We start from the raw sequence: 25,975 nt of genomic DNA, 5'->3' as shown, positions 1-25,975 counted from the left end.
CCAGTGCAGTTAACTCTGTGTGAACTCTGGCAGCTGCATTTTGGAGCTGCAGTTGCCTGATTGAGTTTTTTAGAGAAGCTGATTGAGTTGCATCACTGTAGCTTCACCACAAATCTGCAGCTTTAAAACAAGTTTTTCTGATATCTCAAATATCTGACACATTTATATCAAAAATTAGAAATGGATCTCTTCCAGAAATTATGTGGAATCTGCTTACAGCTTCAGAACCAATGCTTGCTTACAGATAATTCATCTAAGGATTGAACAGTGCAGAAGCACATAAACATGGAAATTAAACTTATCTAAGATGTCTATAACGTGCAGAGCTGCACACAGTAGCCCTTTGAGACCTGTAATCATCTAACAACACCTATAATATTCACGGCAGGAAATAAAAGCTAATTGAAAAAGCTGTACTTTTTTATTATGTTATCAGGCTGATTTAAGAAACACCAGTCAATCAAATTTACCGAGCATGGCTAATCTATTTTATTACTACTGCCGCTCTTTGGTACACAGGTATAAAACGGTTGTATAATGTGACACATGGTTAGAGCAGCAGCTTTTCTTTTTTAAACATGAGTGGGCTGGTGCCCAGCTGCTGATATAATCCAGTAATTGGAATGTGTATTTTTAGTCATAGTATTGAGGATGTGTTTTTGATTACATGTACTGTAAATTGCAGATTTTTCTTCCACCCTTCCAGACCATCATTACTGTGTACAAGGCAGGAAGACTTGGCCTGTGGTACAATTATTTGGTTTATTGCTGTCATAATCTCCAAGAGGCAGCCATAAAATTCTATGCAAATTCCTTAAATGCTGTCATAAACTGTGCCACATCACAAAGTAAATCAGTTGATTCAGTGTATCTGGAATTATGGGGGCCATCTGGAACAAAATGGCAGTAAAGGCAGAAATGACCAACCATGAAAAAGGCACCTGTCTTTTTGCTCTGCCAAAAGTTCCCCCACTGCACACCTTTGTGGAACATTCAAAGCATGGCAATGTAGTTTGTCAGGACATGAGATGAGGACTAAACGTCCGTAAATTATTCATTCCTCCCATTGCAAAGGCTGGAAGTGGTTTGAGAATCAGTTGGTTTCAGCTAGCCATAACATCATGTCTTACGAGGAGTGATGTCTTAATTAGATGACTGCAGAGATATGAACATTTTTTGCCACATCACTGATGGGGAACACTGTGTCATCACAGAATAATTTGCTGAATTTTGGCTTAATGCATTATGGGTAAGAGGTAATGTGTCATGTGTTGCAGGTCATCATCGTCCTAATAAATGTCAGTCAGAGATCAAGCATATTATACAATAAAAACTCAATGTTTATAATCACAGTTTATATATATATATATATATATATATATATATATATATATATATATATATGGCTTTCTTTTGTTCTATTTGCTAAATGTCAGAATAAAGAGAGAGAGCGTTGTTTATTTACTTCAAATTCAAAAGTTTATGTATATACTGTTTAATAGTTTTAGGGTGTGTACACACCAGGAAAGTCCTTTGGTCTGCTTGTTTGGTTCACACCAAAAGCAAATGTTTTTTTGTTGTTGTTTTTTGTTTGGTGCGGTTTGCTTCCTCACTATGCTTTCTTACATGCGGACTATACAATGTGTGTGAATTGTGAGACAGTTATTTTTTGTTTTTAAGCATATGCACTGACTGATGGCACTTTTAAAATGTCGTTGTTCTTGTGACAATGACAATAAAGATTTATCTTATCTCTTATTGCTGCCATTGGACAGAAATGATGGGGGCGGGGCAGAACTGAAGCCTGTAAAAATCACACTGTAGAAGTTCTGCTTGCTGGAAGTTGTGCACCCTTGTGCTGTTATTACAGCTGCAATAGCATTTTGAATGTTGAGCAGATCATACAACGCAGGTTATGTGATGAGATTTTCTTAATTTTGGAACGGCGATAACCAAAGCTGCTGCAAGCTGAATGAGACAAGATGCTGTACCTGTTCTGACCCACAACATTCTGGCAGCAGCATCGATGAGCATACAATTTCTAATCGGGTATGATTTCATTACAATCAATTATAGGGTTAGTAACTATGAAGAACTAATTTTCACCATAATCTCTGTCAATGGTGGCTCATGAAGTCCAAAAAGATGTGTATTTCTTTAGTTGATACGGTTCGAGGCCGGTTTGTATTCACACCAGAAGCAAACCTTACCAGATTTAGTTTGGAGTGGACCGAGACCATCTCAAAAAGTGTGTCTCAGTCCAGATGTTTTGTACACCAGGGTGTGCTAGAGAGTAGAGCGTATTCACACCTGCATACGTTTTCTTCCAAATGTAACAAATGTTATGTCTGCAATAATTAAGGTCTTTGTTTCTCTGGGGTACGGTTGACTATAAAAGGGGAATGACAATAATGACAATTTCTTAACAGCTTCAGTTAGCATCTCTAAAAGATCTTTTGCTTTTGGTCTTCGAGCAATTCACACATTTTGCAACAAAACATCATTCATCTCAAGAACAGTGAATCTGTTTCTTTCCTAAATGACTCGATCGCTAAGCATTCCCATGTTGTTTACACTCCATATAATTGTTTAAAGAGATAAACATGGTGTGTTCAGGTATCTAGAAAGCGAACCAAAAGGTGTATCTAAATCCCAAACCAAAAGTAATAAATGTTCTAAAATCTCTCTTCATATTCCTACTTAATAAACAAAATAATTTTGCTTGTTAGCTAATCCAGACCAATCGAAAATGGGGACGGTTTAGTCTGATTTAATGCAACAAAAAAATTCCCTTTTACACAATGTATTTAAAAATATATATATGTTCAACTGTATCCTATCAATACACCAGTATGATCTCAAGTATTCTGTTGCTGTTCATATTGGCCAATATGGCCCTGTGGTTTTATTTCAGCAGATGAAGCATAATTTATGCAGAAGTTAGATGGTTATGCTTTTATTTAGATGTTGTAATCTGCACCCGTCATGCATTATTGCTGCATCCAATATCCATAAGAGTTCCAAGACATACCTATATCTAGAAATAAATCCTTTCAGTCCACACTCCTCTTAGTAATGGAACAGCATTAGTTTAAATAGCTCAGAGGGAAAATTTTCACAAGTGCTCTTAAACAGATTTTTTGTGTGTTTACATGTGTTCCTGTCTGTAGTGTTCTCTGCCATCAGCACTTTGCTAAAACAAGTTATTTGTAGTTGAAGCCGTTCATGCTCAGACGGAGGTCTCTCATCAGTAGCCAACAAAAACAGAATGGCACAAAACAGGAAATGGTCATATTCATGCCTCCAGCAAATATCCCAGCATGAATACAGGAGAGTAACTTATTTGAAGTGGTTAAGTAAATGTAATTTCACCTGCTTACAACAGATGCTGACAGAATGTCTTTTAAAGCCACTGTACTTGGTCAAGTTTAATAATGTTTAGGAAGGTTTTAAGAACAGCTGCATGCAAGGTGTCAGCATCTTTGTTTTTTTAGGGCTTTTTAAAGTATAATAGGCAATAAAAGTTTAAATGTTATTGCTTTTATTAATAGTACCAACTTCAAGACTAAAAACCACCTTTCATCTATTAGTACTCCTCAAGCTGACTTTTTTAAAATTTTTGCTAAACCTGCATTCATCTAACATTTTCCTAACATAAATGATCTGAAGTCAGATGTAAATTCCACCAAATATAACGAGTAACGATATAGTGATTGACAATAATTCAATGGTATGATTCATTCATTCTCTGTTCCGTGGTGTCTGCTGGTGTTGGTTCATTGTGTTTCTGATCTCCAGAGTCAACACAGTGATCTGCCAGGAGAAAGCAGATCTCCTGGCAGAAGAGAAAAATCAGCAGACATGATTCTGCTGATTCATGTCAGCAGAATCATGTCCTTCTGCTGACATGTTTTATGCATATGCTAATTTCATTTTTCAGCAGGACTTGCACTCACTGCCAAAAGTACCAATGACCTGCTTTAAGGACAAAAATTAGTCTGACCTTAACATCACTGACAATGTAGCTGTTAAGGGAAAGACCAAGCCAGACTTACTGAAGGTTGTTGTAAAACATTCTTCTTGACTTCTGAGCCAAAGCTCTATACACAGCATGGGTGAAGTAATGCAGGAAAAAGGAACCCTGACAAAAGCACTGAGTTTATAAACTGCACAGTACCTGGACTGGAGATATGCTTTATCCTTCATTTTTTAGTGCTTAGGTAAAAGCTTGTTGACTTATATTTGGCATGTTTCAGGTTAGACTTGACCTGCTCCAATTTATGAGATCTTTGCTATTTTGTTCACTGAGTTTAGAAACCTTTCTATGCATAAATGTTCAAAATGAAGTGGCTTATCAAATAAGCATCTGAAAATATTGAACAGTTGCTCTCCAGCAAGAAGAAATGAAGTGATCTGTCCATGGTGTACCCCACCTCTTGACCCCAGTCTGCTGGAGATGATCTCCGGATTTAGATGATGAATGGGAATGTTACAGTACTGAACTGAAAATGAGCTGAAAAACCTTGTAAAATCTGAAATCCTTGCTAAATACATCAAGAAATTCTAATTCTCTGTAGTGAAGTGTTTGTTCAACCCAGTGGTGGAACTTATCTCACCCTTCTAAGGGTGTCAAGGTATTCATTTTAAGCCCCAGCAGATGCAATTTGTTTATTTTTGCGTCTTTATGAACTAAGGCTTGCAGGAATGTTAGCTGTCATAAAAGTGCTTTTGTCTCTAAGTTTGCTTCACTTTCAGTGAGAGTTTACATTTTATTTCAGAGGCATCATCAAAGTGTTTAAATCGTTTTTTACATCTAAGCCTAGTTAATATGTTGTACATCCTTCTGTTTGGTTGGCTTGTTTAAGAGGTTTTCTAAAATTCATTTTCTCCTCAAATGTGTTTTCCTCTGTTTTATCATTTTGACATAAATCTTAATTCAGAGAAAGTTACAACATAGATTCTCCCTATTTCTTTTTTTCTGTAATACTTCATGGCAGTTTTACTCTTCATTTCATTCTTTCTTTGTAATTCCATGAAGTCCTCATCGTGTTTGATTCTGAGTCTGCTGTAATGCCTACATACACAGAAAGTTTGCCAAGTGTTGAAATTGGTTGACTTACACTTGTTACTTTCTGGAAGATTATAATTAGACATCAGTCAAGCCGCCTCTTGGGAATGGTGGTTCCATTAAGTGGAGTTTGCCGTTATCCAGCCCGCGTGGCAGAGCAAAAATTCAACAGGCTTTTACTTGTCAAAACCCCTGCTGAGTTTTCCATCCACAGGCAGTGAGAAGGGGTGTTAAAATGGTTTTCTAATTGATCAATTTATTTTCCAGCATGTTCCATTTTAGGTGTTTAGAATGTGTTTATTAAAAAGGTTCAATCTGTTTTATAATCAACAATCCTAAAGTAAGTAAAGGGAGTTTACACAAAGTCTGCTGCAAAGATACCTGCAGGTCTTTTATTGTGTTAGAAATGATATACATGAATTATTAAAATGTTTAAATAAGTATTTTATGTAAATGTTTTCCTTCAGTCATTCCTTTATTGTGTTTACAGTAAAAAAGGTTATTCCACTACCGCTGGGCATTATTACCTCACTTTAACTTGTATTTATTTATAGATATGCATTACTGAAACACGCTCTGTCATTTAAACTGTTGAAATTACCTGGTCTTTTGTCACACAGTGATAAAATTCTTAATACCCCTTCAGGGTTTTGACAAAAACAGATGATTTGCTTCTTGCTTTTAGTATCAAAAGTCATAGTTGTAAAAAGATCAAATGGCCCTAAGATATGTAGAAAGTGTGGAGTATGACCAGTGTGTTACAATGTGGAGATTGACTACATCCACTTCTTTTTCTGCTGTGCCTTTCAGTCCTGATTGGTTCTTTTATCAAATAACCTCCACCAGATTATTTGTTATCCTGATCTAGGGTTTGGAGTGACCACACCCCAAAGTAATCACCTATCACACTGTAGTAAATTCAGTCCATAAAAAAAAAAAAAAAAACATGCAAAATAAAATAAATGTATCAAAATAAATTTAAAATTAATTTTGTTTTTCAATGTAAAAAAAAACACATTATATATGAACATTATAGGATTTAGCCTAGACCTTCAAGTATTTCATCATGCTTTTAGAGCCTTTTACAATGATCAGCCACATAATATCATGTTCCACTTCTTCCAAGACATTAACATATGCAAAACCAGTTCTCTTTGTTTTCATGTCTCTTGTCATAAAATAATTATAACTAGACATTCCCCAATCAGTATTTTTGTCACAGATGCTGATGAATCATTTCAAATTAGCCATTTGCCCATGAAGAGTCACAGGGCGATTCACGATAAAAACTCTTGCATAAACTCACCCGGCCATGACGTTTTCAACAATATCCAGATTCTGCCAACACATTCAGCAGGAATCCTGTCTTTTTCTTGTTATTTTTCCACATGGCGGTTTTCTTAATGCTTACATGTTTACTCCCTGTTTTGATATGACTTTTTGATAATTCAGCTCCTACAACTACTTTTGTGCACTTGCAGTTAATTTTACTGACAAAACGTGCAGAAAAAATGGTCTTCTGCTTTATAAATGTAGCGTTTGTTTTGAAAGTCAAAGCACCTTCCCTTTTCCCTCACTAATTCTATTAATCTGTCGCATCTCAATTTGCACACAAACTTTGTTTGCAGCCAACATAAAATCAGACAGTAATGCTGGGATTTGAGTTGAGCCAGAGATTCTGATACTACTCACTGTAAAGATCCCATGACCAAGACTCTAATCATGGGATTTGATACTTGGAACTGCATCAGGACTTCCCTTTTTAGAACACCACAACAAACAACATAAATCTTGACAAGAGAAGAGATGAAATGCAGTTGGATGTCGATTGATGCAAACAGTTTGGTGGCAATACTCAATAACAGAAGAGAACCATGAATTTACATGCGCCAAAGCTCGTTTAAGTGGCAGATATGCCTAAAGTATAACTGTAGCATCACATTGTGTTTTGCATTCAGTAGGAAAAAAAGATAAGCTTTCATAGAGGCGGGAAAAAATCCACCCTGACTGTGGCGTGATTGTCTTCTGGGGCTTCTCTGCTGTGTTTGTCAGTGGAAGCCTTAAATCTGCACAAACAAAGGGAGAAGATTGTCACAGGAAGCTGTGAAGTGTCTGAGTTTCAGGGAAAAGGTCACGATAAACAGCTCAAAACATATCCAGAAGAACTCTCAAATACTTGAAAATAATCATATTAAAATGTATTTCTGGTTTTTGAATGGTTCTGGTATTTGAAGCAGGGAAATCAAAGCACTGATTCGATAAACACATTTTGGAAAAAAGCATGAAAACGTTCAGAGTACTAATTAACTTGTCTCTATAAATTATTTACAATCCAAAAAGTTAATTATCTTGACACTATTTTTACTGTTTTGATTAATGCCGCTGAATAAGCAATATTGGATTACGTGGAAACAAACATGAAAAAAGAAGGCAAACAGCGAGCAGCTGCTAAGGGTTGCATTTGCCACGCGCCATTAGTTCTGATTAAAAGCCCCAGTTTCATGATAAAGAAATGAAGACAAGGTGAGTAGATATTTCTCACTGAGTTCACATTTCTGCTGAAATTCTGAGGTGAGATGGTTGATTCTTTTTAAATGAGTGGATTTTGCATCTGAAGGTTGAGTTCTGAATTCCTAACTTTAACATGCACTTAATAAAAATGGTGGAAATGCTTTCTTGTCTGTGGGGATTGTTTAGCAGCCCAGGGTTAACAAGTCTGCTCTACTTATCCAGCGTTTGACATTTCATATGCTTCTTTATCCATTTCAAGCTGTTGGCTTAAATTTGTTTGAATTCTTGCTGCTGTTCAGCTGCTGGTTGTATGTGCATAACAGATTTATTGTTTTTCTGAAGTAAATCTGTTCAATCAAAGTGATGAATGTATTTGTCACACATCACACAGAACCAGATGTCTGATTTTGTCTCATTGTAAAGAAAGCTTTGTCACTAATTACTAAACAAGAAATGAAGAACCATACAATTTACTTTCGTCTAAATCGATGTTATATTGCAGAAATATGACAAACACATTAAACACAGCCTAGACTAAGAGATCTGTGATCAGTTATTGCAGAAAGCTACACTTTTTTATAAGTTTTCCACATGGTAGCTGAGATAAAATAAGTCCAATTAAGCATCCTGTGAAGCTCTGCTGCATACTGATGCTGAAGGCCTCTCAGGATTTCTCCTTACAGCTGCTTTAGAAATAGACTCGAGGCTTATCAGCCAGAGTTAATGCATTCACTAAGGAGATTTGTAAAAGTATTGCAGTGATCCCAAAATTTCAAAGGTTAATGGAAGCAGGATACAGGTGCATGTTAATAAATTGTAATGTTATTTACAGGCTGACTGTTATTTTACTAGCCGAATTTAAAAATATATATTAATTGACAAAAATGACAAAGTGGTGATTTTTGGTAAACCCACTCCTGAGACCCCAACATGTTTGTAGATGGCTTGGTCCAGCATATTAAGCCAGTTGTCACAAATCTGGATCTGGCTTTTGTTGTAGCAGCTACCAAATTGTGAAAAGATTTCCTGAAAATTAGACAGGCATTTCTTCTATCTGTTTTAAAACTCTTAAACCCATTTGTTTACGCTAACGTTTAACATGCTATAGATGTTGATTTTACATCACTTTTATATTTTTAGATGATTTTCATCCTGCTTTTTAGGCAGATTCCTTGTATTTTGTGACTTTTAATGCTTTTGATTTTTGCTTTTTAACTTATTTAGCTGTACAGCAATTTGTTCCTGTTCAGGTTGTTTTCAGTGCTTATAAATAAAGTTTGGACGGACTGGAATGAAACCTAAAAATGCTTTGAAGAATACAAAGCATCTGCCTTGTGGAATGTACATTCACTGTACAGTATTTGCAGTCAGTAGTCAGCTTCCTTTTTGTGCCACCCATGCTTGCAGTGGCATAAAGACGATCAGCTGATGACTCTGATGAGAGTTGTGGATGCTCAGGTTGCTTTAGCAGCTGCATTTAATAGCTTTGCAAAGTTGGATCTTTTGTCTCTGATCAATGTTCATTTTTAATAGAAAATCCAGTTTCTCAGAAATAGAAAGGTGAGTGGAATGAAAACAAAAGGTACTCAAGCAACAGGAATATGGAAGCCTTGAGAGGATTGGGAAGCAATGAACATTTTAACAGTTTGTCGGAAACTCAAAGCACAGACAGCAACTACAACTTTAGAGAGGATGAACTTTATTTTCCTTGGTACACACTCACATTTCTTTATCAAAATCTTTTTATTGGTTGAATTTAATTTTCTATATGAGGAATTGCATTTTCATTTGCTGTAAGCCATATTCATCAAAATTAACAAAAAAAAATCCTTGAAATAGATCATTATGTGTAATAAATCTTAGCTTTCCTTTCTGAATTGAAATGCTAAAATAAATACCTGACACTTCAATGTTATGCACAGGCTTGTTCTCAGGAGAACAAAGATGAGTATCCCTTCAAATAACGTATTTTTCTCTGCCAAAACACTGTTGTTCTTTCCTGAAAAAAAAAACCTGTTAAGAACTGTAGCACAAGAATTAATCCTCTAGAGACCGCTCGTCGTGTCGGTGATCGACTCTGTTGAAAGTGTTAAAATAATTTAATTTAAGTGGAGATGTTCAGATTGCGCATCAAAGGTGTAGAATCTTATGTTTTAGTTCTTTATCAGCATGAAGTGATTCATACTGATGAATTCACCTATGCAGTGTGGCGGATGATGCAGATTTGAAGTTAAGCCATCAAAGCAAACACAGATCTGCTTGTTAGGTTGAAATTAAAGGATGTGAAGCTGAGATAAACAGGGTCCAGATTGTAGTCTTTTTCATTATTTTTTTATGATGAAATACAAATATAACATGCAGAAAGAGTGCTCATGATCAAAATTATTTAAGGTCAAAGCATGAGAGTTTGATTAGAAATCCTGTGTTAGAGTCGAAACAGAATATTAAATCATCTTGGAATATTTTATTCTTTTCTTCTTTTAACCAATTTGGTTTTAAGATCAAACTGTTTCCTGTAGAGTTTTAAAAGTTTATTCATAAGGCACGTTTTCATACAATGTAGCCCAACAAACATAATGTGATTTATAGAATTTAAAACCAAAGAAAACATAATGTAGCTCAATCACTTAACAAAATGATGAGCCAAGTAAATAAAGTGATTGTAATTAACTTTAATAGAGAGTAATGATATCATGAGAAATTCCCAAGAGACAATATAAACGTCATGAAAACATCACAATTCTACATAAAAACTCTATAGGGGAAACTAAATGATGAGATATAAAATATAAGAGAATTAAAACAGAAAATTATAGATTATATTACAAGATCAAATTGAGTATGAATAAAACCAAACAATTAAAGTGAAAACTTGCTTCACTTTAATTGTTTAAAGTGAATTGTACTTTAAAAGTAGGATGAATGTGAAATGGAAAAAAATCTAATTTTGATTTAAAATAACTCAATATGTTGAGGTCATTGCCAGCCTTTAACACCAGGCTGCCCTTCCTTTCTCAAATGTCTGTGATAGAAACTAAAACTGAATTTTATACTGATTGGACTGAAGAAAAGTATCTGTCCTCCTTGACATAATATGTTGAAAGTACAGTCAGATGTCTGTTCAGCAGGTCTTTCAGTGAGTATTAGGAGATGCACCAGCTGTGTCACATTCTCCTCGACGTAAACTGAAACTGATCCAGAATATCAGGTACGTCTGCAGAGGCTTAATTACAACAAATGTAGTGAAAATTCTGCATCTGAGTTCTGCTTGGTGTCCGGTTTGAAATACTACATATGAATTGACTTAGAAATCAAGGGCTAGATTAAAAATTTAAACAAAACATTTTAAACAATATATTTATGTACATTATGTACATGTATTCTTTTTATCCTGCAACTGACTTTATCCCAATTAAGATTTTTGTTGCTTTGTTTTGTTCCAGTTTTCAGGGGCAAAAATATTTAAGGTCTGAAAAATGGTGTGACTGCATATTGAATATTATTATACATAATGTGTTTACTACAACTTTCATGTATAAGAAAGACCGTGTTGAGATAATGGCTGTTTTTGAAGCCTGTGATCAAGTAACTGTTTCTATAATTTGTGTTGACTCATTTCACCTCTGAATACTAATAATTATTATGGCCACATTGAGTTTTCATGTATTTTTGCTTTGAATTTCCTTGTTTCCGAATTTTTACACATTTTAAAATGAAGTGCAAACGCATGAATTGTCGTCATTTGCACTTCTTTTTAAATGCTTTAAGTTCATTTATGGTTCAAGAATCTTTTCAGATAATTTATGCAACTAATGACAAATGGGGGAAGAAAAACTGCAGATAACATTTAGAAAATATTCCAGCATTAGAGTATTTACAGTATGGTTTCTGTATGCATGATTTCTGCTTTACAAGAAGAAATTCATAATATCATGACATTATTCTTGTAATATTATGACTTTATTCTCATACACGTTTATTCTTGTAGTATTATGAATGTAGGATCTTATTCTTGTAATTGTATCTGTTTATTTTTATTACGGTGGCTCTGGTACTCTGTAAAAGAAAACATCTGCCCTAAGTATTGAAGTTAAAAATACAATTTTACAAAATAAAATATGTGAAGTTGAAGTAAAAACAAAACTTGCATAAGTTTGACAATCACCAAAAAAGAAATAATCTTAGAATTCCAAAAAGACCTGAAATGGAAATAAAGCTCAGTCTGATTTAATCTCAGATGTTAAGGAATAAAAAATGCATTTTATGGCATGCATCTAAATATCTGCTTTCAGCGGTTCAAACTATCAGATAAAGAAATGACATATCTGTGTGAGCTTAGTAAAAATGAATGTCATAGAGACGAAGAGAAGTGTGTTAGGACTGAAAGTTGGTGAAGAGGAACTGAGTGAGTGAGTGAGCAGCATTTGAGAAGGAGTTCAACGGAGCATGATGGAGGATGGAGTGAGAGGGTTGGTTAAGCAACCTTGGTGTAATTTGTCTTCATGCTGCCGGCCCTTTGCACCATCCTCTAGTCCCAGGCTGTTTTTCTCTGACAAGCTTGTTGCCTCTAGAACAATTGGTGATTTACCTCTCACCGTGTCACTGACCAGCATCCCATCCTGGGAGAAGTGCAGAGTAAATCAAAAGTCTGGACTTTCCCGTTAATCACTAATTACAGTTTGGATGGTGGAGGTTGATCCCTCCCAGAGGGCTCAGTCCCTCCGGCTTCAAATCAACCCGAATGCTACTTCTTCCACTGATAAATCTCTCACAGAGGTGGAGCTGGGCCGAGCCACCTCCAGCTGCTCAGACTCCCATCTCCCTGAAGAGTTTCTAATTCAGGTCGGATACTATCCCTCATTTTTTTTTTTTTTTCCCTCCACTACTTCCTCCACCGAGCTGCTAAAGCTGTGATGGAGCCTGCCTGGTTGACAGTCTTCCTACTTTCTTCTTTAAATTCTCACTATAACTTCACACATTTCTATCCCCTCAGGGATCAGCGGCAAATCGAGTTTGTTGCTCGCAGCGTATTCCAGAAGCATTAAGATACAAGGAGGCTGTAATTGAATGGTTAGGGAGGACATTATTGAAGGAGATTTTGTCAGCATATCCACCCACTGCAACCTTAGCACATCAAAGAGCTCCAAATGGCAACATTGGGTGTGGATGTGCTCAGTTATCAGTGTTAGGAGAAGGACAATTATTAATGTGTGACTGATACAAGATCCATTTTTTTAATTCTTAACTGGCTTTAATCTTTTATCTTTATTTTTTCTACTGTTGCTAAGATTAAATGTTTCATCCCAAGGTAGTTTGTATGCTTTTAATTTTTTTTTTTTTATATGTGTGAAATCTCTTCCTTATATTGGATACTCTCCCAAACTATCATTGTGAAATGTAACAGTAACACTATCAGCAGATGTCAGTGGTTAAATATGGAGGAAACAATCTTTAACTAAGGAATATTTTTTTCTGTTTCACTTTTTTTTGGTTATTTTTACAATTCTTCAGATTTCAGAATTCCTATGTGTTAGTATCCTATGTGTTGCATACTATGTTACAAACACGAGAAGTAGATTTTAATTTCCAAAAAAATAAAGTGTAATATGGAACAAGAGCACAGCAACAGAAATGTGTTTTTACTAAATTAATTATTTGAGAAAATGCAAGCTATCTACAGAGGAGGAGAAATTGATACTTGTTAACAGGTTACCCAATTCTTAAATTGGCTATAGTAGTGGAATATATTCAAATTGGTAAATGAATCTTTAGTAAATCTTTGTCAACCGATAAGTGTTTTGAAACTAAATGAAAAACTGGGGGGTGAAAAACATTCACACCCCAGTGAATGTGTGAACACAGAGGTGCTGGTATTTTGATGTGTTAATGACAGCCAATTGCACACATAGCCTGATGTAGTGAGGTCATAATATTACCTGTTATCATAATATTGCATATAAGAATGATCTCAAAACGTTAGTGTGAATCAAGGCAGTTTATTGAGAGTGAGCTGAAGAAGCTAACACCTGCAGTTCCTGCTGTGTGGAGTCTGGGATTCCTCAACGGGGGAAACAGATAGGAATAATTTGATGTAACAAATTATTGACACATCAGTAATTGCAGATACAAATTGTATTAATTTAATATATTCCTACAATTTTCCAAAGATTGACTGTGAAAGGACTGTAAAACCTTTGATCCTCTTTAGAGTTGTGCTGAAAGTAGTCCCAGTTTTTCATGCTGATAAGCCGAAATTGTCAACCACTCAAACACCAATCTTCATTCAATAAAGAAAAATTAGTTGCATCTTTACTTAAAAAGTCTCACTCTCTTTTGTAGATCAACTTTTATATACATATGTAAGAACCAGAGTCTCCTCAACCCCTTCAATGACTTTTGGCATTAAGGATTTTTGGGACAAGAACATAAATGCTTTTATCTACATGTATGTTTTAATGAGTAAATGTAACATTTTCCTGACTTTTTTTAAACCTGTGGTCTCACTTTAATTGCAAAAATCCAATGCCACAATCAATTCTGAAGTTATTTTTTTCTTTAGCAATGCTTGATTCTGAATTATACTGTATATGCTGTGGACTGTGCAGTAACACCTGTAATATTTGATGCAGTCTGATGTAAGTACTTGCCAATGCACCAGCCTCTAGGTGCTCATCACGACTGGTCTTTGCCAGCCGTTACAGAGGGGTTGGCTGAGAGTTGTGGTCATTATGGAGCAGGACAGGAACTGTGCTGCATGTGTTTGGACTGCAGAATGATAGAACAGGAATGTTTTTAGTTTGTTCCACTGTAACTAATTGACTACTTTTAATTCATGTAATATGTCAAATAAAATTTTAAGGCAAGACTTTTAATTAGGTGTTTATACAACCTCACAAACTGAGTTCGTTGGAAACAGCATAGTGATTGCAGTTTCTTCTTGGAACGAGTCGTCTGATGTCTCCTGTCTGACTGGTGAACATCTAAAAAGTTTTCCCAGTTCTCAGTTTAGATGCAACAAAATCACAGATACAGCATACCAAAGGCAAGTTTAAAGACATGAGAAGCCACTGGTCTCCGAGCGACAGCAGTCTCACTTTAATTAAAGGTGCTTGCATCGTTATTCTCCAGGCTGTGGCAAGTGAGCACTGTCTGTTGGACCTTCTCTTTCATTAGATTTTGTATTTCATGCCCTGAGGAGCAGAACAAATTGAGTCTCTGTTTCCTTTTGCTCCATTGTTCATTACCCAAGAGAAAGATTAAAAATCATCATCTCATGGACCACATTACATAATACCAAAGAATGAATGATTGTACACTGCCCTTACGGTCTCTTCCAAAGCACCAGGTAGCAAAGCTGTCCTACCTTCTGACCACCAGGTCTTTTATAATTAAATCATGAATGCAGAGAAGAGGAATGTGGTAATTCTGGTCAGTTGAACAGATGTACAGATTCTTCTCTTAGCCCCTTTTCTTAACTAAGAAACAACAAAAAGTCTGTACTTGTGTTAATCTTGCAGGACAGCAAGCATGTTTAAAAATAAGCCAGCTTCAAGTTACAAAGCAGCACAAGTAAGATGAGATGTTTGCAGTCAGCAGAAAAGAAGAGCAGCTGCTTCCTGAATGAGTTGGGTTTGTTTTCATGGCCAAGGTATCAAAAAATTGGAGCTGTAAACTTATTGACTTTCAGTAAATATTTGAAAGCAAAGAAACACAATAAAAATGAGCAAAAATGAGCAACATTATCTCAAAAATTAGATAATGTTTTATCTGACCAGGAAAATGAGTGATCTCACATTTATTGTCTTTTAGCCCAATTTATTTACAGTTTTCTGTTACTTGTGTTAAGAGGTGGGTAATAACTAATTACATTTACTTCAGTATGTTCTTGGAAAAAACACCTTTTTAGAAGTTGTTTTACTTCCCATTTTACTTGAATAATATTATTCTGAAGTATTGGAACTGAAGTACATTTTCTTGTTACTCTGTTCCCTCTCTTAAGAACAAACCAACAGTCTATCTTAAAGCAAGACTTCAAGCTTCATTAGAGCTCGGTGATATGGCTAAAAAACATATTATAATATAATTTCATATCAGTTGGTATCAAAAACATTATTCATTTTTACATTAACCATCCAAAATACTACCAAACTGGTGATGTAACCTTTTGTTTCCTCTTGGGCTGACGCTCCTCATAATTCAATTGTTTTGAAACGGGCTGCATTTCAAAAATAAAATTCTTTGCTGTCCAACTGAAGCGTCCTCACACCAGCACTTTGAAGACGACCACCAACCACACACTACATTACTTTACCTTCCTCTGCTTGAATATCATTTCTTACCTTTGTTTTTTTTCTCCTAAACAGATGTTTACCTGCTGAACCTCCCAGATGAGCAGAAAGTCAGTGTCACAACAGTTACCGTTGGACAGAGCGCCGTGATGACCTGCGCCATCACAGGAGAGCGGAGACCGCCTATTTTATGGAAAAGGAACAATCAGTATCTCAACCCCCTGAACCTGGAGGACCTTAACGTAAGAACTTGTCAATATTTTACATTTTTTAAATTGTTTTAAACTTCAATGCAGAATGTGTTCACTGAGTAGTCATAACTTAATTAAAAAGTTATGAGTGGCTCTGGGTAGAAAGAGGAAGGGATATTACACAAAGCAAGCGGTTTAAAGATGAAGGAAACCTTTAAATTCTGATCTAAGGGTTTCTGATAGGGATCAGCTGATGTGAGATTTTACAGCTTAACCTTGATGTATATAAGAATAACCTAGTCTATTTTTTTGTTCTTCAATACAGAAATGCCACATTTATTCCTACTTGCTGAAGGAATAACTGACCATCAGTGAACAGAAAAAGGTTGAGGAGTGGCAGCACTCTGTTAATCCATGCCAACATGAAGATCTTTTCTGTCATCTCATTAAAAATTTTACACCAAAGGGACAGCTTTTTAACGCTTTGCTGTCCCTTTATAACAGGTTGTATTGAATCAATCAGATCAACTCATATCTACCAATATGATCATGAGTTACAGAAATCGATCATGGAACAAAGAGATATGACTGCCCTCGTTTCAGTCTCCATGTGTCCCTATGTTGGAAAGATGGACACTAGAATTGCTCTGGGAGAAAGCCAAGCTGTCATGTGAATGTTTGACATGTACCACATACATAAACATTATTATAAACAAGAAAGCCGCTGTCATAGAAACATTATTCCCTGATGGCGCCAATCTATTTCAGAAGGGTAATACCTCCTGTCACTTGGCAAGAAATGGTTTGATAAGGATCTGAGGAAACATGACAATGAATTTAACTTGATGTGGCCTTCTATCCCCCCAGATCTCAGTTAAATCAAGATATGTAGGACGTGACAGAAAAATATGTCTAATCCATAGAGGCGCACCTGTCGCTGTACAGAACAGAAATGTTATTTCAGCTTCACTCTTACATTACAGCAGAGCCTCAGAGGTCCTTTAATCTAAACAGACTGAAAAAGGTTTGACTTCTCAGAATTTAGTGGGTTATTGTGTAGTTCTGATGATTTCACATATCCATGTGTTAAATTATCATTCAGTCTTTGTTATATCACTTTTATACACATTTCAGGTGGACAAAGTACTTTAAATAAGGCAAACAGAAAATGATGAATAAAAACAATCAAAGAAACAAAACAGTTGAGCTCAAAAAGCTCAACTGTTTGAGCTAAAATGCTCAAACAGTTGAGCTAAAAACTGTTTTGTGTTCTTCTGAAGAAGAACACAAATTGTACATGAATCTGTAGCTGTACAGGCGTGATGCAGGTTTATCTGCGTGGGACAATAAAGACCATCTGGGCTGATGGACAGAAGAAATGCAGCTGAGTTGTTGAGACATCGGTACAGAAATACAAATACTAAAGAGCATAGATTCTAATACACTCATAAGAGAATATAGTCAAAAGTAATTAAAAAAAAATAAAAAGAAATTAAACAAATTGACATTCGAGTTAAACAGCTAATGGGTTTTATTAATTGATCAATAAAACTCACTGAATAAGTAAATAAAATGTATTCAACCCTTAAAGCATAATAAAATTACAACTGTAATTAACTTTTAAAAACCTTAGTAGATATCTTTTGCCTTCATAGCTTCAGAAAGAATTTTCTCCAGGCAACAACCAAAAATAATACTTCACTATCCAGTTTTATTGTTCAGTTGTCATCAGGATGTTTTTCAAAAGACCCGAGGAGTTTGGATATGTAATATAAGGAACATGTTGAACTTTAATTGTTAATGCCTTTGAAAAATCATTTAAAAGCCATTGCTGATTGATTCTAAAATATACAGATAGCCATAGCAGAGACTTAAAAATGGTGTGGCGTAATCTCTCTCTTTTTTTTTCATTTTTGCAACCAAATTCTGCAGTAGTTGAAGAGACGCTATCTTCTCTTTTAAACAGGACAAAAAACTAGACAAATTAGATTGCAACTTAGATTATTAACAATCCTAAATAATGCTAACTTTATTGGATAATCTCAAATATGTAGTATTTACAATTTGGTTAGTTTCATCATTTCAAAAGCTTCTCTGCTTTAAAGTTGTACATTAAAAATAGGTATGTAGTCAGGAACCCCAGAGATCCTGAAGTTGTGCTTCTTTAAATAGTTTTTAGCAGCAATCTTAAAAGCAGTAGAAAATATAAGTATCTCGTCATTCTTTCAAAAATCTGAAAACATTTTCTATGATGGATCTAAAAAGCAAGTTTTCAGTTGTACTTGTGAGATAAATGCTACACATACTAAGCAAAAACCAAGAAAATTCTGGGGTTTCTTTCACCAGCGGAAAAGGAATCCACAGACCCCTGTTCTGATGTGTATTGGCAGTAACTAACAATTTTAGCCTATTTTGTTTTACTATTGGTTTGCCTTTGTGTTGTACGGCTGACTATAATTCAATATGTCAGATTGTGTTCTTGGTGACTGTTTAGAAAATGGTGGGAGTGACAGAGACAAAGAGAGAAGATGAAAGGGGATAGCTAAGGGCTTCAGCCCTAGAGGAAGGACCTTCTTTCATAACTGTGTGTGTGTGAGTGTGTTCATCTGTATGCACAGCCCCAGACTGACATTTGTTTTACTTTCTTCCACATCAAAAGAAGCAAGAAAACTCGTGATGAAGTTCAGATTGAGTTTCCATTTACCTTAAACTTTTTTTTTTCAGAAATCACTAAGATGAGTGTGATATTACAGTGCATAATTAAACCAACAGTGGCACAGTAGATACAGTGAATCCAGCAAAGCCACTAAAGTTATGTTAAATGTTGATGACCCTTAAATTGAGTAAGAGGCACCCAGCTGTTGCCAGTCATCTTTTGCACCATGAGCTGCTGGTTCTGTTTGTCAATGATGTGTGTCGCCCATAAAAACCAGTGCTCAAACTGCTGGTATGAGTCCCACAGCTTCTCTGCTAAATGCTTCATCCTGTCATTTTTTTGTGATATATTTCTGCCTTTAACAATATGAGGGTAAAAATAGTTGTAAACTGAAAACGCTGTAAGTGTCTTTAGAAGGATTTGCAAAGTGAGATGAAGCTTTGCAGGGTCAAAAGAAGCTTTGAAGTGTTTTTTTTTATTATTCCTGGCAAACAACTTTTTCTCTTCGTGTTTTTGTAGGTTCAATACAACTAGCTTTTGTTTCATCTTTTTGATATTGCCTGAAGACACGCAGTAGAGTTCGGTGTCCTGAACATGGGTGGTCTCTGTCTGCTCTTTGCACATACTTGTCTGTTCCCTGAGTGATTTATATCAGATCTTGCTCTGTGTATTTTTAATTCAAATGTCAACTGAAGGATGAAAGAGTCTGCTGTCAAGAGACGTTCATTATTCTAGGAAAGGCTTTGTCTGGGGTTTTTCAGTAATGACAATAATGACTGCAAAATTTAAACACCAGTTTTTCATCTCTTGTGTTTTGGACACAATTTTTTTGCAGCTTCCTGCATGGTTTGATGGATGGAAGAAATGCATTATAACATTATAATTTATATAATATATAGCACCTAACAATGCAACATCAAATGAACATGCTTTCAGTTGTCATGAGAAATGGGTCTGAGCTGTGGTGCATCCTTCTATCAGTGGCTCTCTAAATCTTGCTACACCTCTAATGGGTGACTCATTTTCATAATTAGGACACTTAAACATATGGGAGCAGATTTACTGCCCACAGGATTGTGGCAGGTTGATGGTATACCATTTACACATACCAAGTCTACTGGAGGCAATGAAGATTAGAAAAGACTTGCAAATGTACACAAACCGATAACAGGTTGGAAGTTGCTGACGATACTGATTTTAAGTGAGGCAGAACAAGGCTATTTTTCTGGTTATAGGTAGGTCTGAAGCCTTCTTTAAAGTAATATGTATATTCTGGCCTAGTTCAAACAATACTGAATTGAAGAACTGCACAATTTGGATAGAGGTGTGTTTTTGTAACACTTATTTCTATATGTAGTTTAATAATTAGATTTTGGGTTGTTTGGTATAGCAGCTAAGTGAGCTCTTTCAGGTGCAGTCAGAGCAGTTGTGGGACAGAATGTACATCACAGGCGCAGAACCAAGAAGGCAATAAATTACTTGCTGTCTCACCAGCAATACGTTGGTGTGATTAGTTTGCAGCCTTGTCATCAGGCAATTCTGGTTTGTTTTGATTCAAATCCTAAAATGATCAATCCATACAGTTCAACAGCAGAAGATGATGGATAAACCGCCACTGCTCCCACCACACTCTTTCATTGATGATGACAATCAACCAGCAGAATCTCCCTACAGAAGCTCTGGGTTTGCTTTTGCAAGAATGGGAATTCTCAAACTCCCATCTAAAGGAGCTCAATGAACACCAGGAAACCTCTTGAAGTTCAGTTCTTCAATTCAGGATTGTTTGAAATAGGCCAGAAAATACACATTACTTTAAAGAAGGCTTTAGACCTATCTATAACTAGAAAAATAGCCTTGTTCTGCCTCACTTAGATGATTTTAGTATCGTCAGTAACTTCATTTGTGTACATTTGCAAGTCTGTGCTAATCTTCATTGCCTCCAGTAGACTGGAGCTTTGTTCTGACAGGTAATCGTAAAACTGGTGAAACTGTGAAAAAGCTCCTGAGTTTCTTTTGTGATAGAAAACATCACCAAGGCATGAAAATCGTGCAGCACTCTACTGCTATCTCTTTTATGTTAGACTGACAAAAGCAGTCTCTTAGTTAAAGGCACATGTCAGTCCACCTGAACACCCACACACACATCACACTGTCATATTGACACATGTCAATTTGACAATCTCACACATTCAACTAAAAAAACGCAAAATGCCTTTAAGGTGTTTTAGGAAATCTTAGAAAGAGATGCAGCCAGAAGCCTTTAGAGACCCACTGAAGATCCCTGAACTTTACTGTAAAATGTGTATGTATAACGGGAAAATGTGTACGAACTCTAGTTATTTTAAAGGTAGATTTGAGCAAAATATGCTTTAATCAAATCATAATAAAAGGACATGAAAAGAAATTTAAATTAGACAAATGAGACCTTCTTCTTAATTAGTTTTAAAGGATTTAGTAATTTAGATGAAAAGTACATGTTTAATTGGTTGGGGTATTATGCATTTTTATAGCAACATCAAGTAACTATGTTTCCTTCCATTGCTATGAAAATGCTGTTTTATCAAACAAATTACAAATTCAAAGAAATTTGACTTTGTAATTTGACACCTTAAAATTGGGCCTCTGTCTCTTTAAGAAGCTCATACTCTTTCAAACGCTCCTTCAGCATGGCATCATAACAATGCTACACCATTATGCTGTTTACAACCATTCAAGGATCGGAGTCCCCACACCATCCCCTCTCCACACACACTCCCTCCATCCCCACCTTTAAAAGCAGCAATGAAAAGAATAAATGTAATTAATACTTCACTAGGATACTGTCACTAAAAGCTTTGCATTTCTTCAATTTATTCATTTAATGAATGGTTTTGTGTTTCTAGAGCTCTCAGCATGTTGGTTTTCTGTTTGTGGAGTTTCATAAAGTGATTGAGTTAATCTGTATCCTCAGACTGAAAGTACTTCATGTGCTTTTACAACATATGCAGTTGTTTTGATGTTGACACTTTAAAGCCTGACTTTGTAACCTTTGCTGTTGTGTGGATTACCTCTAAACACTAAGAGCATGTGATTCAGCATGATGCACAGCATCAGCTGAACACTGTTGAGATCCGTGTGCAAACCAAACCATATCCAGCTGAACCCCTGATGGACTATGCAGTGGCTTAATCCAGATTTATTTTTGGCTCTCAAGCTTCCAGTCGATCACTGCAGTTCTTTTCATAGACAAGAGTGGATTTCACATGCACCTGGCACCCACAAACACATTCTAAAATGCCTTGCAGACAAATTTAGTATAATTGCTTGTTGGAAATATTTGTGAACATCCACTGCCAACATTGATTAGTCATATTCCTGTGAGTAAATGAGACGTTTACTGTGTAATCCCACAGGCGTTCCCAGTTTAGAACATGGTTATTTTCAAAGTTTTTGACGACGTTCTGATCTAGTAAATTGCACACTAATCCCACGAGGGAGCTGGTATCCTGGAGCCCAATAGAGTCTCTCTCAATTTTGACAAAGCAGCTTACTGTAATTCCATGAAGCTGACCGTTGCTGACTATTGCATCATCATCCAACACTGCCAGTAATTCAGTCTTCACCCGGGGGCCAAGCAAAAGAAACATTGGTAAACTTTAAAAGTGTGCATTTGTGTAAACATTAATCTTACATCTACAATTTAAGTTGTACTTATTAATTTGATGTTAAGAGATGAGCGTGTTTTCTGGCAACGAAGTGCCACGAAGTAAACATCTGATTTTTACTTTTGTTTTGAATGTCTATTTTATAATATATTTACACCTATGATAAATAACATTTTAACTCTTCTGCAAAATTCACCGACTGGAATTCTTAAATAGTATTTCAAAAGAGCAGAAGAAAACTTTTGTTTAACAATAATACTTGTTGTTAATTTGTTGCTAAGAGATGAGCGTGTTTCCTGGTAACAAAGTGACATGAAGTAAACATCTTATTTTTACTTTTGTGTTGAATGTCTGTTGTATATTTACACCAATGACAAAGAACATTTTAACTCTAGCAGGGGTGCCCAAAGTCGGTCCCCGAGGGCCAGCATCCTGCACGGTTTAGTTCTCTCCCTTGTAGTACCAACAACCTTTTCAGCATGAAAGAACACCGACATGAAGGCCTTCTAACGAGCCATCATTGGATTCAGGTGCATTAAACCAGGGAGAGAACTAAAACATGCAGGATGCCGACCCTCGAGTACCGACTTAGGGCACCCCTAATACAAAATTCACCAACTACAATTCATAAGTAGTATTTCAAAAGAGGAGAAGAATTGATTTTTAAACAATAACAATATTTGTTGTTAATCTGTTGCTACGAAATGAACGTGTTTCCTGGTAGCAAAGTGTCACGAAGTAAACATCTGATTTTTCCTTTCGTGTTGAATGTCTGGTTTTATATTTACACCAATGACAAATAACATTTTAACTCTAATGCAAAATTCACCAACTACAATTCATAAGTAGTATTTCAAAAGAGGAGAAGAACTGATTTTTAAACAATAACAATATTTGTTGTTAGTCTGTTGCTAAGAGATGAGCATGTTTCCTGGTAGAAAAGTGCCACGAAGTAAACATCTTATTTTTACTTTTGCAATATTTACCAACTGTATTTTTCTTGTGTCTAAGCAGATGAGCGGTATTTATTATTTGTTTTAAAAACAATGACATTACTTGTTATTAAACTGATGTTAAGAGATGAGCGTGTTTTCTGGCAACGAAGTGCCACGAAGTAAACATCTGATTTTTACTTTTGTTTTGAATGTCTGTTTTATAATATATTTACACCTATGATAAATAACATTTTAACTCTTCTGCAAAATTCACCACTACAATTCTTAAGTAGTATTTCAAAAGAGCAGAAGAAATCTTATGTTTTTTGAACAATAATATTTGTTGTTAATTTGTTGCTAAGAGATAAGAGCATTTTCTAATAACGAACTGCCATGAAGTAAATATTAGATTTTTACTTCTGTGTTGAATGTCTGTTTTATAATATATTTACCACCAATGACAAAGAAAACATTTTTACTTTTCTGCAAAATTTGCCAACTGCACAAGTCTTGTTAATTTGTTTTAGACTATTATAAAATATTATGGTGTCTTAAATGTTGTGGAAAAAAAGTCACCCTCTAATTTTTTTAACCTTTCGTGTTTTTTCAACAGATCCCATCTCAGGTAGGGCTTTCTGCTTTTTGTGCTGTTTATGCTTGGTATTATTGCATTATATTAACAAAAAGCCCACAAAGCTGCAATAGTGCCTGTAACATGCAGATTATACTTAACTCATAACATTTTTAGAGTGAAATTCTCTCTGTATTTAAATAAAAAAATTGTGCCCAGCAATTTCAAAGTGATTGTACATAGTATGCACATAAAGCCTGCAAAAAAGAAGAGTTTTATGTTTGCAGAATTTTGCAATGCTGTAAGTAATATAATTAAATCCACTGTAGCTTTACTCTCTTAGACCAGGGCAAAACTAATGTAACTTATTCCTAGAAAAATTTCCTTTTTGTAAAAGTTTATTTTTTCTTGGCAGACCGACTTCAATGCTTTATAGGGTATTACTTTCATCTCATTGTTTGCCTTCTTAAAAAAAGATTGTGAACTGACTGGAAATTTCTTTGAAAATCTCTCGTCACTGGTGAAGGTCAGCTATCCCATGAGTTGCCCCTTCAATGCCTCTTCAGAGGTGACCCAGCTCTGGCAGCTTTATTAATTATGGTTTCTTGAGGGTTGTGGCCTATTTGTAAATCCTCCTCCACCCGCCCTTGTCTGTCTTTCTCCTGAACGGTCCTACCCTGGCCTGTTCAGTCTGCAGGAAGCTGGGTCCTGCTGATAGTTAAGGTGAGGGTGATGAGGTGTGGTGGAGGAATCATGTCGACAAAGTCTCCGCCGTGACTCGTTCCACCCCTCTGAGTTTCATTTCTCCCCTGCCTTCATTTTTCATTTAAGAAGGTGACACAATATGCTCTCAGCCCAAGAAGCCCAAAAGGTACCATCGATTTCCCCTCGTATTGTGAAGCTCTGATGCTTCAGTCATCCAGGTTTCAGAAGTCAGATTGGAGCTCAGAAGAATAAAATGATGAACACACTGAACACTTGTAAACAGGATGCCTGATGTTCCAAACTTGTCTGTCAACTATTTACTGGAAAATATAGTTTAAAGCTTGTAGGATGTAAGCAAATGTAAAATGAGAACTGTAATTAGAAGTGAGATAATATTTTTGCAAATTAAAACAGTGTTAGGCATAAGGAATGAGAAATACTGAGCCAGATTCAATCTTGTTAGATCATGTCACTTTAGAATGGAAATGCCTTGCCATCTTAGCTTCATTACGGTGGTGCATTTGAAGTTGCAGAACTCTCATTCTTTCAAAAGCACATTTTCATTATGAGCAACTTGGCCTACGTCTACTCAGCAATTTGAGATGGTCATTCAGATTTTTTTATTTTTTTTTGGTGAAATCCGCATTCAGACTTCTGAGTGAACGGTCTCCAACCCCAAAGTGCAGGTTATTGCGACCCCAAAATCTGAATTTTTGGGGTCGAGTTTGGGGTCACTCATTCTTATTCTGAAGAAGAATGGAGACTTCGCAAAAGAATCAGATTTAGGTCAGATTTTTCTGCTGCGCGAATGTAACCTTAGTTTTTCTGTTTCTTTCAGGATATTTATTTAATATATTTTAAATAAAGTAATGAATCACATTCTAGAATGCAGACTAGTCTTCACATGAATTAAACTTAAGAGTCAACTATAACTATAAATTCCTCCTGTTTAAAATGAAGAACTACTTCAATATCTCTTATTTCTCCGCTTTATTTTGTCAAAGACACAGTAAAAGCTGAAATAACTTGCAAAGATTATATTCTGTAATGCAATAAATATATTTTATTTGAAAATCATATTATTGAAATGAAATGTAATATTTTCTGTAGCAATTAAATTTCCAAATTAATGGGGGTATGGATTAAAGAAAACTCTTCATGATTGAAAGAGGAAAAATAACAAATCTATTAAATGAAGCATACTGCTGCAAGCAGACATAGCTAAAATCACAACATACATTTAAAGCAAGAAATAAAATCATTACTGGAGGGAAAAAACTTAGAATCAATGTTCTTTCAAACCCTCCCATGTAAAAGCAGACTGACATAAAACTTTTGCACTGATTGTTGTATTTTGACAAAGATCTTGTGCCACTGCTGGCTGGTGGAAGGGAAGTAATTATGTT

The 25,975-nt window shown here is 35.6% G+C and overlaps 1 protein-coding gene across 2 annotated transcripts in view; it reads left to right on the top strand.

The window, feature by feature from the left end:
• fstl5 (follistatin-like 5) overlaps window positions 1–25,975 on the top strand; it is a 187,758-nt gene that overhangs the window by 106,919 nt on the left and 54,864 nt on the right. The window contains exons 7-8 of one of the 2 annotated variants that reach the window (XM_032555147.1): window positions 15,943–16,109; window positions 23,907–23,918. In XM_032555147.1, the coding sequence (XP_032411038.1) occupies window positions 15,943–16,109; window positions 23,907–23,918 (179 nt within the window). The remainder of the gene's footprint in view (window positions 1–15,942; window positions 16,110–23,906; window positions 23,919–25,975) is intronic. The other variant, XM_032555148.1, reaches the window with a different exon arrangement.

Source organism: Xiphophorus hellerii, chromosome 23 (genome assembly GCF_003331165.1).
Source record: "Xiphophorus hellerii strain 12219 chromosome 23, Xiphophorus_hellerii-4.1, whole genome shotgun sequence".
Taxonomy (NCBI): domain Eukaryota; kingdom Metazoa; phylum Chordata; class Actinopteri; order Cyprinodontiformes; family Poeciliidae; genus Xiphophorus; species Xiphophorus hellerii.
This window is presented reverse-complemented; position numbering and strand designations above follow the sequence as displayed.